General features: G+C 35.4%; 1 protein-coding gene across 2 annotated transcripts; it reads right to left on the bottom strand.

The window, feature by feature from the left end:
* Positions 1 to 7,948: 7,948 nt before the first annotated feature.
* On the bottom strand, positions 7,949 to 14,740 carry LOC125842113 (fatty-acid-binding protein 2). 2 transcript variants are annotated; one of them, XM_049521321.1, is made up of 11 exons: positions 14,680 to 14,740; positions 13,489 to 14,051; positions 13,076 to 13,298; positions 11,159 to 11,234; positions 10,964 to 11,066; positions 9,706 to 9,774; positions 8,988 to 9,024; positions 8,806 to 8,880; positions 8,663 to 8,714; positions 8,516 to 8,560; positions 7,949 to 8,364 (listed from the first exon to the last, which is right to left on the bottom strand). In XM_049521321.1, exons 2-11 carry the CDS (start codon positions 13,983 to 13,985, stop codon positions 8,267 to 8,269), a joined length of 1,275 nt encoding a protein of 424 aa, XP_049377278.1. In that variant the 5' UTR covers positions 13,986 to 14,051; positions 14,680 to 14,740; the 3' UTR covers positions 7,949 to 8,266. The 2 variants fall into 2 exon arrangements, with proteins under 2 accessions (XP_049377278.1, XP_049377277.1); XM_049521320.1 differs by having other exon boundaries at positions 14,400 to 14,684.
* Between the last annotated feature and the right edge of the window lie 267 nt (positions 14,741 to 15,007).

Here is a 15,007-nt window from a genome sequence, read left to right as displayed (position 1 = left end):
ACTACCCTCATTCTTTTTAACAAACAAGACAGGAGCACCCCACGTGGAAATACTAGGACAATAAACCTTTATCAAGAAGCTCTTGGATTTGAGCTTTAAGCTCTCTTAATTCTGCCAGAGCCATGCGATAAGGAGGAGTGCCAGTTTCCAAATCAATGGAGAAATCTATATCTCTATCCGGAGGCATACCAGACAAATCAGTAGAAAACACTTCTCTAAATTCAGACACTACAGGATTAGACTAAATAGAGGGAGACTCGACCTCAACATCCCGAATATGTGCCAAATAAGCCAAACAACCCTGCCCCACCAGTTTTCTAGCCCGAATGGAGGATATGGTCTTAGCTAGCTTAGGCTTGTACACCCTTTCCAACTCTAATCTTTCCCTACTGGAGATCTCTAGAGTTACCGACTTAGTATTACAATTAAGCCCGGTATAATAGGGGGACAATCAAGTCATGCCTAAGATTATATCCAGTCAGTCATATCCAGTATAACCAAATCAACCCAAGTCTGAAAATCCATAACCACAACAAGACAATACGATACACATGGGTGACTATGACTGACTCTTCAACTGGGGTAGAAACATGGATGGGGACATCAAGTATATCACAAACCACATCAAATCCTAAGGCAATTGAACTGACATATACGAATAAGTAGAACCCAGATCACATAAAACAATATCCATCCGGGCACATACAAGAGTAGCACTAGTGACCACTGCATCACACACCTCAAACTCAGTCTTGCCCGAAAAAGCATATAACTGAGCCCTGTCGTCTTGACGGGTAACCTCCTCGCCTGGCTACACTACTCCTCTACCTGCATTACCATTTCCCCGGCCCCACGACCTCGCTGATTTCCTCCTCATATGTACAGGTTTTCCACAATTTTAACACACTTTATAACTTATATTCGATTGTTGAACACTGAATTAGATCGCGGGGGTTAGTTCGGGTATGATTCGGGGTCCATAATTGTGACTAGGGGAAAACATGGGAGATAGGGTTGGGATTTTTGCCCTGTCCCGCTCTGGCGGGAGAAATCCCGCACTGGCAATCTCGCCGTGGCGGGGGAAATCCCGCCCCAACGGCCCTGACAGAAACAGAACCCCTGCCAATAATTTCTGGGTTCCTCTCTTTTCTATATTTCCCCTAGATTTTCCGTCTATAACTAGGCATTTAAGAAAATCCCTTTATCTAGGACAATCATTGTCTACCCCTTGGTCAACCTAACGAAGTACACACTTTAGAGTCCTTTTACACTGTTTCAACACTACCACACACATATCCCCAAGATATATTGAAACTTTCACAGGGTTATCAGTTGGTTGCAATGCACGTTCATATTTCTCGCTTATGAGCCACATCGTAATTTATCTAGACCCTTGCGCGTAATCTCGTGATGACTTTCTTTTCACAACAAATTTCACGACACTCAAGCAGTTACAACTTGCAGATAAGTCCAAATTCTTTAATTAGTTCATTCCATAGATGACCATTACTGATCATCTATGCCTTATACGACTGCTAAGGCCAGATATCAATTGGAACCTTCTCAGTTCCAATTAACTTTCTTGTGTCCCTTCAGCCGGGACTACGACGTCTAGTTCGCTTCGTTGAGATACCAATTGGACTCAAATCATACCACAAGCAACAATAGTAGCTAGCGAGCCCCACAAAATTACTAATTTCAATCATAGAACTTGGTCAAACCCAATTCTTTACCGCCTCAATCTTTAACTGATGGTAACCAGACCTTAAATCAATCTTAGAGAAAATTGATGCACCTTGCAATTGGTCAAAAATGTCATCTATCCGAGGCAATGGATACTTGTTCTGAATGGTGACCCTATTTAACTGTCTGTAGTCTATACCCATCCTCTCTTACTAGTGATGGTATTACCACTTTTGTTGCTCTAGTTCGGACCATAGAGTGAAGGAGGAAAGATACCAATCTGTATCACCCAGATACCAATTGGATTCAAGTCATAGCACGGAGGAGTAGAAATAAGTGAAATTTTCCTAAAGTCCTATAGTCTCTCGAAGAAAAGTACAGACGTCATCGTACCGTTTCGCAAGACTCTACTAGACTCGTTTTGGTACAATGAGATCAACGAACCTAGGGCTCTGATACCAACTTTGTCACAACCCAAACCGTTGTGATTGGCACCCACACAAACCCTCCGGTGGGAGAACCATTACTATAACCCAAATAAACAAATTCTATGAAAACTAAGGCATTTAAAAATACAGAAGCAGATTTAAATGACTATAAAAATAGAGTCCCCATAAACTCCAAGGTTTTAACAAACAACTAACCAAACTAATGCGGAAGAAAAACCCCTAGAACCTGAAAGTCATTGTAACAAAACTCTACTAACGACAAGTCTAAGAACAAGAGGTACAACCTCAAAACTAAGCAAACACCTTAACAAATAGTCTGAGTCTGAAAAGAGTGGACTTAAACAATAAAGATCCATGGCAGCCTGAAAGAACTGCTCACCCTTGAATCCGGTCACGCAAAAAAGTCATCTAGCTGAGTTCTATCAATAGCTGCCTGAAGATGCTCTGCACTCAACAAAGAACAAGCAAGTGCAGTATCAGTACACAATCATAGTATACTGGTAAGATCACACAGCTATCCTAATAAGTGAAACACATGCAAGTAACCACAACATTATAAAACAAACATATAGAAACATATACAATATTAGTCATCTTTTCAGGATCAATGTAGCATTCCACGTTCTTAATAATACACATTGGTTATCAATTTAGAGCAACATACAGTCTTCCAATATCAATAATCATTAGATATGAACGTAATAATCACAAGTAGATACACAACACAATTCAATGGTCCTTTCATGGAACACACACCCAAACTATTAGAATACCAGAACGTGGTACTCGATCCCATGTTTATGTCGGAACGTGGCAACCGATCCTATATTTGTGCCGAAACGTGGAAATCGATCCCATGCTTATGCCGGAACGTGGCAACCGATCCAAGTTAGTGTGTCGGAATGCAACACCTGTTCCATTCAACAAATCACAATGTATATTCTCACAATCATACAACAAAAAATGATTCATGACATATAATTATTCAATTATCCTCATTTACAATTAGGGTGATCAATAATGCAACATTCACATACATACATGTATTATAATGAGCAATTACAAACATATATTACACCAACATGAAATCACAACCATCACCTACCTCGAATCCAAGCTTAAATCCTTAAGACACTTGAATCTTCCCTTTCCGAATTCTTCCCGCTTGTTCGTGGTCTTTAGCCTCAAGAATGATGGAAAACTGTCAAGAAAGCACCTGGGGTCATTCCTTAACTCTAAAAATCAAAAAGTGCAGAATAAATATGTTTTGGGATTTATTTACGACCTTAAGTCGTGTCGAACCCGCCACAGCGGTCCTCACCCCGCTATAACGGCCCCGCCTTGGCTGCAGAAATCCCACCCCAGCAGATTGCACGGAACCACTAAGATATTTTAATAATTCCAAGACCCCCATTTCACAATACACCTTTAACCAACGACGCTCAGAAAACACCGTTCATGCTAAGATCGATTCCGGGAGTTCTACTCACCCGAATTCAATTCCGTAAAGTCGTACGAATTTCTTAACGTCTTAGCTATCTATTCATGTAATCAAATGCATAATTATATCTCTCATTTGTTACCAGATTTCCCTAGACCTCACTGAACCCAATTTCGTCCAAAACTGGACTAGGCTAGGAAATCTCAAGCTACTACCAAAAAGATTTTTGACCCTAATTATTTTCCCATTGGCTTTTCCCTAACAACGAAATCATGTCGTTACAGTCTCAAACACAACAGACTAACCAAAAGTTATAAACAGATGGAGATGAGACAAATTAGAACGCCATTAGTTCACCCTCAATCATCGAATGTCCCAACAACTGCACAAGATCATTGTCGTTGACTCGGATCTACATCAAGGAAAACAGATGCATAGTGTTGCATGAGTTCCAAAACAACAGATACCTAATAGGCATCATAAGTCGACTGAGAGTAGAAAGTAGATACATAAGTAAGAAGTAAAACAGTAACTAGGAGGCAAAAAGAAGGCACAATACTGATAAGTCTAACCATGCGCCTCAGTAATCTAACACGTAGCGGAGAGGTAGAGTAAAACAACTAACTATAACTTAATTGGACCGCCATATGCCAGAAGGTACACTCATGCACAATTGAAAGGAAAATATCTCAAATGGACCCCCATAAGCCTGATGAATACACGAAAGAGCTAATGATATCTCTAACTAAGACTAAATATATTCTAGAACTGAAACAGCCGACCCAAAACTCGAATCACGGCGAAGGCACCCTAAAGAATCCAATAGAACAATGTTGTCTAGACTCAAACCCATCTAATAATGCTGCGTCGAACTCGAACCATGACTAATAGATCGGTAGGCCTCGAACCCAACGAAGTGACAAGCTAGAGCTCGAACCATGGCTAAGAGAACGGTCATGAGTCGAACTCGACTAAAAGCGCTCCAGAAAGTACCATATCGACCAATTTATCCTCATCACAAGGATATCATGGCACGATGGATTCACAAAGTGACTCAATCTAGCTTGAAATCCCAGCCCAATCCCAAATAATCTAGTATAACTTATATAAATCTCATAGTGTAAGACCTAAATTACATCCTATCCCTACTCTTTTCTATTTTACAAAAATCCTTAAAATATCAGCCATCCGGATACATAAGTTTCATCCAGATACATTATAAAACTAGTCTGTTGCGCTTAGTATGGAATATTAACATAAAATTGATTTTCTTTCCCATAAATCACGCATATCTAATTGATATCAATCAATTCCAATCTGTAACAGCTTCACAAAAATTAAAATTCAGATTTTTATCTTCTCTATCAATTCGAAATCGTAAAAGTTTCACAGGAGGAATTTTCCTTCTTTGTGTTGTTGCTCAACAACCTATCAATGTTAACATCGATGAAACAATTGCTGATTTTCAATTGTATAGAGGGGTACTCTTATCTGTTACTCCTTTTTACACATTTCTTTGCCCTTTCTTCTCTCAAGAATCTAAAAAATGACGTGCATTTTGTTCTCTCAAGAAAAATGAAGCAAAAAACAGTTTTAATATGGAAGAGAAGAAATATGATAGGTCTGTGAGGTGTTCACTCAAGATTGAAGTAATTGATGATACAACAATGATTGATATTTCTCAAGTTAGAAAAAGTTGCTCAATTGATTAAAAAAAATCACGGGTTTTGATGTAAAATCAAGAAAAAATAGGAAGAAAAAGAATGCAAATCAAATGATTGTGATAAAAGCAAAAGTTAGAAATATGATGACTACCGGAAAATCAAGAAATCATGGGGTACATCATGGGGAGTGGAGAGGTATGAATATATAAGAAGAAATAGTGATTTGCCATATGGTGTTGTGCCATTAATTCACTGGCTTCTTATTTGATGAAGGAATTATCTTTTGTATTATCTCCTTATCCATCTCCGACCGTTCAACCACCTCCTCTACCATTCCCTCTGCTCTCTCCACCATTGGTGTATAGTTTTTTTTAAATGTATCATTGTTATAGTTTTGTTTTGTCGTTTTGATGTGAATATGTAAGTCATAATACATTAGTGGTAAACGACCCACATGTATTGTAATTTTGTATCTATATATTATGATGTGGCCATTATTTTGTATTCGAATGCGATTTGTATAAAAATGTATCATCATAACATATTGTATATGATACATGTGTATCACATATTTGTATAATGTATCAGGTCATTATTGTGTATATTGTACATATAAATAGTGTAACAATTAAGATATGTAAATTATTTGTTTTGATCAAGACAAATGTGGATGATACATTAATATATATCAATCTTGAATTTTTGTGAATGGGTGTATCATTGATAATTTTAATGTACCTAGTACATGTTATAAGATGGTTATAAAAATTGTATCGATATGTGTTAGTTTGTTGTTAGATAGGTCTTGCTTTGAAAATTGAAAAAAAATGTATTTCATATAATGTATCACTGAATTTTTTTAATGTTTGCAGATTGTTCCATGTCGTCTGAGTTTTTATGTATCAAGATTATTATTGGGTAATATGTACATATACATCACATTCTAAGTTGGATAAAACTGAACAAATATTAAAGAGTGCAGATACATAACACACAATTGATTTGTTATTGTCTATATAACCTTTTTAATTTGAATAAGACTGATGATACATTGAAAAATTTGATACATGCAAATAATACATTAGGTAGTGTTTATGTATCAAGTACATTTATATTGAACATGATAAAACTAATTGAAGATTCAACAACATTAGGGTTATGTATCAACATCTTAAATATGAATATGATTGAACGGAGAATCATATACAATGGAAAATCATATATATCAGGAAAAAAGGGTAAAATTTTTTTTTTTTGAAAAAAATAACAATGGAGAATATGAAAAGTACCTAATTCAGTGGTTTAAATTTGATTGACTAGAGAGAGAATTCTTTTGAAATTCAAATTGAGATGAAACTGATAAGATTGTGGAGTGAAATTAGAATAGATTACTGGAGTAGAAAAGGGAAGGAAAAATGTGGGTTAAGGCTAAAATACTTATGTATCCGGATGATTTGAGAATTGAGTTAAAATAAGAGATTTTAAAAATATTTTAAAATGGTAGAAAATAATGGAAATTATGAAAAATAATGGTGTGTATATTTGTAATTAATCCAATAATCTAACAAGCTCAAATTCACACTTGAATCTCTATTAATTAAAAGCCTTAGTATGTGGTTACAATCACTTCCAACATGAATCAAACGACCAATTGCATTGCGACTTATTTAAATTGTCACATCATTATATATACCCAAATTAAAGAGAAAAAATAATGGTCAAAATATATAACAAAGTGTTCAATGAATCAAGGACAGGTAGCCTTTAGTCCAAACGATTACGAAAAAAGGTGTTGACCAAAATTTTATTAAGAAACAATTTTGCAGCTCCGTCACCCCATCCCACCACAATTGTCTTCTCTAAGCATAAGCTCCTTCAATGAAGGTCGAATTTTTCGATTTAAATATGTTCTTCAATTGTCTCTAAGCATTAACTCCTTCATTGTTAATTAACTTATGAAGCTAGCCAAATATATAAAGAAAATCAAATTCCTAAAGAGAAAAAATCAATTTTTGGGATTGGATTGTTCATTGAAGTAGTCACAATTAGTCATAAGTCTAGTTGTAGAAAAGTTGAGTTGTTCATGATATATGATAGTGAGATTTACCTCAAGTACGGTTATTTACCAATCTTTTCCAAATTTATGTTCATGATTTTTGTGGCATAAAGTGTGTTCTTGGTGAAGTTTTTCTCCTTTAAGAGATAATTATCAAATTTGATTTTTTTATTTTCTTGTACATATATTTTGAGACTATATTTTCTTCACTTTTTTGTTAGAAGTGATACGGAAAACAAAATTCAAATAAATTTTTCTATAAGAGATAAAGAGATATTGGGAGTATCATTAAAGGGATTTAAGTTTGGGAAAATGGTGGGAGGTAGTGACTGAAAAAATGGGGAAGAGCAGAAAAAAACTTACTAAATAAACCTGCAATTTTGAATTTATTACACTCATCATATCATATCAGCGAAAAGTGTCAAAATAATACAATAAGATGCTACTATGGGTGTTTACAATATATGTCTCACTAAAAATATCTAAATGAAAAGTGGTGCCAATGGTTCTACCTTTCTCGAATGAATTTGAAGTATATTGGCCTATATATGCAGCCATGTTGCCAATCCTATAATTCTTACTCATTTTAATCTATATCCTATCTAACTAGCAGATTTTTATAATACTACAAATCACTTGACAAGATCTACCAATATTATACAGAATATGAGAGAAGCTTGAGCCCAAAAAATGCAGAACAAGCCCTCTTTTCATTTACAACAGTTGGCAGAGGGGCAGCTCGCCAACAAGGTATTCTAATCGATTTTGAATATAAGAACCCTGCCTAAAATAAATGAATTCTACATATATAAGCCTAACAATCGTTTATCCTCGTGAAACCTATGTTCATTTTGAGATTTATGTCTAGTACTCGAGACGCGATGAACTGCACTATGAAGTCAAGTTCAGAAGAACCTGAGCCCTTACCAGCAAATAAGCTCTTGTAGAAGCAGAAGGATAAAACCCCATCTTTTTAACACCCCCTAATGATACTTGCAACATTCTTCCCGATCTCTTCTTTTGTTTCCTCACATATAGGAACATCGCCAATGTACATATCAAAAATTGCCCCTGGAGAAAGCAAGAATAACAAGTGTAAGAATCTATCTTCATCCCATACATTTTCTCCTTCTAGTTAGTTCCCCAAGAATCAACATCTTGCCCCACTTTGCATAGTATGTCCAGAAGTGCCAAGTAATAAATTAAAGGATAGTTCACTTACTACACAATTCTCTACTCTGAACTGCTCCAATATGGTTGCCCCCGACTGCGAAGAATAGTAGTCCAAAAGTGAGATGTTTTGCATAATCCCCTTATTAAAAGAATAAGCAAATAGAAGAATATGTGATCTAAGATATATTTAACTTACTCTCAGTAATTAAATGTCCATCAGTTGTTCGTCGAAAATTGATTGTGGTACCCTGAAAATTTCAGTCATGTATATATATTATAATAATGGATGAGGAGGCTTCCTAGAATAAATGGATGGTGGGAAGGTTATAGCTTGCTTACTGCATGTATAGGAATATCTTGAGAGAACATAGAACCAAATGTTTCTAGACAGTGATAATCGGTGTCAGGATTTGCCTGTAAAGGGAAACAAAGAGTGTCAGTATTGAGGGTCTTTTTCTTCTCTGGCAGTAGTAAATACCTAGGAAAAATAACTGTGAGTGGAAGACAACTGTTGGGCTGACCTTGAACAACCGAGCTCGAAGAGATTTCTCAAAAACACTGCAGAAAGTGGCAATTGAAACAGAGTTCAGAATATGAGTCTATGAATGGCAAATTTGAAGGCTTCCATGTGTTTGGAAATTTCACTCAAGAGACTTTTGTAATTAAATTGGGACAAAGTTCGAAACTTGTGGACCTAAATATATCATAACATTTGTGTGGCTATAAAACTTTTGAAACTTATGGTCTTAAACATTTCCATGGCTTCTCAATATGAAAATATAGGAATGTTCGTTCGTATTGGAAAGGATTAATAATGGAAGTATCAAACTAAGTGGAACAGAGGTATTTTTTTTCCTTTTAACGTAATAGTGGATGCAGTTTCAAGGCACTTCTCAATTTGAAATTCAATATCATTAATTGCCTCGATACAATTATCAAGAGGAGCAATGACAGCTCTTACAAATCGATTCTTCAACAGTATTGAGGTCACAAGTAACAATTAAAGGTTTCATTTTTTCTTTTTTGATTGGTTTAAAAGTTGTCACTTTTTCAATATAAGGAAGTGGGAAGTAAGTCATATTTAGCTAATTACTCATAATTTTGAAAACAATTCATGAAATAATGAACTATTTGATTTTTAAAACAGGATTTTATCTGATGGAAACACAATGTCCAACATGGTAACATGAAAGGGTGAGAGCAAAGCTTTTCAAGATCTGGAGAGAAATTTCAACGTACTCTCGAACTGTGTTGATTTTGATTCCATTGCAGCTAACAACAAGCCTTACGGTCATGCTTATGTCTTCCCTGCAGAACGTCCAACAGCACTGGTGTGAGAAAACAATAGCAACACAGCACAACCTCTAATCACTTCATAAACAGAATGGCATATGCTTCTTGAGCTCGAAGGCTAGTGTTGCTTCTCAAGTGTCTAACCCTGAACTCAACATTTCAAAAGCTAACCCATTAATCCCCCACGCTAATCCACCCATTTCACTTGTGCGAGTGTATAATTAGGGTGCTTCAAAGATGAACAAATGAACCATACAATACCATTTGTGGGGAAAAGATCCTACACAGCTCAACTTGACACACTTAGGTGTTCCCTTTTTTTTTTGTGTGTGTGGGGTCTGGGGTGGGGTGGGGGGAGTCATCATATATGATTACTAAAATTTTGTAGTTTTATAAGCCACTTGCAGTCATGCAATTAGATACAATATTTAAGTACAGGATTGTGTTGGATCACGTGATAAGGCTACTGTTCAAGAATTGGTTGGAATAGCAACACAAGAATGATACTTACAATCTAAATCATTGATGTGCATAGGAGATATGATCATTACCCATGAAGTCACCAGTTGATACTGGTTATGGTAAAAGGTTTCTAGTGAAGCATAGGGGAGAAAAGAAACAGAAAAAACTAGATGAAAAGGAGCAACTTTAACAAGAAGAGAGGAAAAGCTATATAGATGGTGTAGGATGAAGAGAAGGAGTGAAAACATGGACTATCAAAGCAGCAAAAGAAATGAAGAAAGCAGCTTGGTTAGATCACTAATGGGCATAATTGAGGTCACACGACACAGTTCATTCTCTTTAATAAGATAAGGTAAAATTCATCAACAGAGGACCAAGGAGATACAGCAAAAGTACAGAGATACAGAGCATTCCTACTGTATAATACATAACTTCATTTTACCAGCTCAGGAAAACAAAATATATTACCTGGAGATTTGAACATCAATTTCTACAACTAGAACCAAAAATCCAAACATCGAAACAGGCAATGTAGATTCAAAAAGTTACTTATCAGAAAGTAAGTGCAAACTTAAGCACTAAACAATTTTAAACTTAACTTCAGAGGTAAAACCTCAAGAACGTTGTGCCAGATTCAAGAATGACAATGTTAAGACCATGGCAAAAGGAAAAGATATGCACAGGAGCAAGTATTTAACTCCAGAGAGGCAGATACATTGGGATGCTTACAATAAATGCATACCTGAGAAGATCCTGATAAAAATCTTGTTGCTTGTTCAGTTCACAAAAAGGAACTGAGGCATATTTCCAACCCAACTTCCGGCAGACATCAAAAGGATGCACATCTATACATAACAAAAGATAGTTAAGCTCTGAAGATGGAACTTTTCAACTTGCTATAGAGCTCAGGGCAGTCTAGGGAAGAGCTGGAACTTACAGAAGCCAAATGCATAAACCTTTAGAGATTTAATTCTGATAATTTTCATTATTCTGGATCCAGTCCCAACAAGGACCTAAAATTCAAGCAGAAGTCATTTTAAACTTTTATTAACAATTTAAAAAAATCATTTTGAACTTTTATTGGCTACTAAACTCATAACTGCAGCATAACAATGTCTGAACTCTGATTAAGATTTCAGTCAGATAGTATGGGAGATGGAAATCTGGAGAGAGAATTCAAGATTACATTTTCTCAGACCAATGCCATGATCTTACAAAATCAAATAATATCATAGCATCGAATATTGGAAATGTCATGCAAGATCCTAGTCAGTGACTACTTTTTTTATTCTTTTGTTCGAGAAAGGTAATAGTTAGACACTCTACCTTTACCGCTTCAACTTTTCACTAATATCTTATCTATGTAACTAGTGAACTAGGCAAAAGGACATTGATCAGCCAGAAACGAAACAAGGCAATGCAATTAAGATAATGGTGAAATTAACTTTTTCCTCTTAATATTATGATGACATAATTAATACTACCAAATGTTGGAAGGAAAGAATCTAAGAAGTAACTTTTCACATCAAGGCATAGTTGTAGAAAGCATCCAAAGTACCATATTTGCTTAATTGCTTTGGTCATTTTTTTCTTACAATGCGTTCCCTTTCTTCTTCTTTTCCAAGTTTAGTTTCTGGGATAGTGGTGGCTCTTTCTAATTTATTTCTACAAAACCGACTAACATTAACTGATACACGTTATTAAAGAATTGTTAATGGGTATAGTAACCAATTTAGCTTTTCCAAGGTTACAGGTAATCTTCTCCCATATTATAGCAGGGATAAAATCGACATGTCTAAATCAGTATCTCCTTTTCTTCTTTCTCCAGTAAGCATTTAGAATTTATGGGGCTTTTTTTCCCTCCTCCTTGTTTCATTCTGAACTTCCCAGTTATTCACTGTCCTCTCCTGAATCACCTATACGCTACCGACCTCAATGATCACTCTCCCTCTCTTAATTATATGGTATATGTATATGTATCTCATTAATGTCTACACTCAATCTATTAGCCCAAACTAGTTTGGATCAGCATATGAATCCTCACAATACATTTCGCTCTACTTTGACAAAGAGTGCCTAGGTGAGCACGGCCAAATGTATATATGATGATTCATCATTAATACACTAATTTTATGTTCGCCATAAACTACCAGTATCCTCCTTTATCCAAGTTTGAGACTAGTAATATGAGCAAGTCCATTGTTTAGTCCATAAGAGAAAAGTAGGGGGGAGGTTCCTTACTGTGTTGACTCAAATAATTTTGCAGTCTGGTTGATAGAAAAATATATACATATTTTTTCCTTTTCCTATTGTTTTCTTTTTGGGATTTCATGTTTGAAACCATGGAATTGATTATATTAATATTTTTCACTGTTGCATTCACTAATGTCTGGTTTGGTATTTGTTATGTTGCAAAGTTAAAATGGATTGCCCTTTTCTCTTCTTCTCTGGGTGTCTACTCTTCTCTTACTTAAATGGCTAGAAGACTGAAGCCTAAAATCAAATAGTCATAACAGAATGCACATATCTTCTTCAGTTTGGAAGCAAACCTAACTTCAGTATCATCAATTTGGCCATTAATTAACAAGATTCAGGAATCACAACACTCAATTAACTGAACCAAATAGCAAGTCAGAAACCAAACAGTCTAATTGGACAGTCCATTTAAGCTGGGATCGCAATATAGAGGAGTAATGATCAAAGTGGTGCAATTACTGCTGAACAAAAAAATAATTGCAGGATAGGACCCTTGTAAAGTATGAATAGCTAAATCTAAGAACTGCATTGAGTATCACAAGAAATATCCATTTCAATTATCAGTTGAATACCAGTAGTTCAAGTTTGACATATTTACCTCTGATGTGAAACTAGAATTTCGCTCCCCAGCTATTAGGTTGTCCAAGATAGTAGGAAACTCAATACCCGTTCTGGGCTCAACTGCATGTCTAGACCAGTTTAAATTCTGAAAAAACGAATTATCACATCCCCGGTGATCAACCTCACAGGGCCGGTGATCGTCACCACTCTGTGATTCCATAGCACTACTATCCAGTTGAACAGATAGAACATCACCAGAGCTGATAATCATTCATTTGACCAAAAGCAATTATAAGAACCTCAGCGCAAAAGCAGTAGTCAAAACCTAAATGGGATTCTTTTTCTTTTTCTTTCAGTGAAGGTAATGTATATGGCTTTAAATAAATCCATCTCATAAGAAATCAGAGTTAGAAGAGTTCACAATGAAATTTATTGAGAATAAAAGCTTACAAATTGTCAAATGGAGGTACTAAAGCAGCAGCTAGTGAGAGAATAGGAATTGATTGAAGATGTTTTGCTTCTTTGTACATTTGATTCAGAGTGAACTTTGAAATCTTCCTAAATATCACAGGGATGGTAATTTCCCCTTTGCATCTTGATTGCCAGAAGAGTTCCATAAAATAATGTCTACTTGAAGTTGTTTCTTGTGTTTGAATTGACATTCTAGACCTTGTATTTCTTGAACCTTGATAACCGCCTGATATTTGGTTATTACCTCTGGAATTCGATCCAGTGGCAAACCAGACTAGCAGCGCGCCAGTATATTTTGAAAAGCACTTAAAAGCTTCTTGAAGTGCCTGACTTCCAGGCACATATAAATTTCTAGAACCATCAACAATCAATGATATATGAGAGAGGAAATTGGCTCCAAATCCATACGGCATGAGAGGATCAATTGGGAACATTTCTGATGAACTCCAATCACCATCCATGAAATTGTTCCGCATTTTTAGTGATCAGTTCCTACAAGGGCCTTTTAGCCCCCTATCACTACCGATACGGGCAGAAATCACCTACTCAAACAATGATTCAAATTAGAAAATATTTGATCCACATACAATGAATTAAAAGAATGATGCAGCAGGCAAACTAGGAAAAACAGCATTAGCTACCATCAACATTCAACACCATACATTTCATAAACACAATATTGAGGTAAGTAATTCAAAATAGTTACTAAAATAAACACATAAGCTTAAGTAATTAAAACATAGATATATCATATGCAATGATGAAGGAAATTAAGAGGCATTTCAACATATTATGAAAAAAAAACACATTACATTAATAAATTTCACATCAGGTAAAATCATAACATAAATTGCAATCAAAACCCATAACAAAAAGATAGAAAAACTAACCTGAAAAATGTGGGTGGATCAAGAAAAAAAGATTCTTGGATTGAGATTAAAAGTGCATTAGGGTTTATGAATGAGTTTGTTAATTATCCCCTTAAAGGAAAGAATATGCTTTATGGTTCTAGAAAAGAAACGAAAAAAAAGGTATCTTTTTCAATTATTTGTTTTTCTGTTTGTTCCACCTTTTTATTAAATTGAATGAATCATAGGAAGAATTGGAAATTTAAAGAAAAAAGGGAAAACCGCAAGTTGAATTAGAGGTGAAGGTCGTTCAACATTCAACCTTTCGCCCAACATTTGTGTTCATATTCATTCACTATTGGAATTTAGTCTATCACCGACCCTTCTCTCCTCTTTCCTCTTTTTCCTTCAAAAGTAAAAAATGTGACTCCCCTTCCTACTTGCCTCATAGCTTACAAGTTTGTTTGGGTTGTGGTGACAAAGTGAGACGGTTTAATTTTTAATCAAAAGTTTAAGATTTGAATTTTTGGTATGGAGAAAATTATATTGAGAGTATCATTCTGATGAGCCTTGTAGTATGTAATTTAAATTTAAGTGGACTCCAATACAAATTTCGAACATAAGACGGAAAATTAAAAAAAAGGTTTAAA

The sequence above is a fragment of the Solanum stenotomum genome, chromosome 10, assembly GCF_019186545.1.
Source record: "Solanum stenotomum isolate F172 chromosome 10, ASM1918654v1, whole genome shotgun sequence".
Classification (NCBI taxonomy): Eukaryota; Viridiplantae; Streptophyta; class Magnoliopsida; order Solanales; family Solanaceae; genus Solanum; species Solanum stenotomum.
Note: the sequence above shows the minus strand (reverse complement) of the source record. Positions and strands in the feature narration are given on the sequence as shown.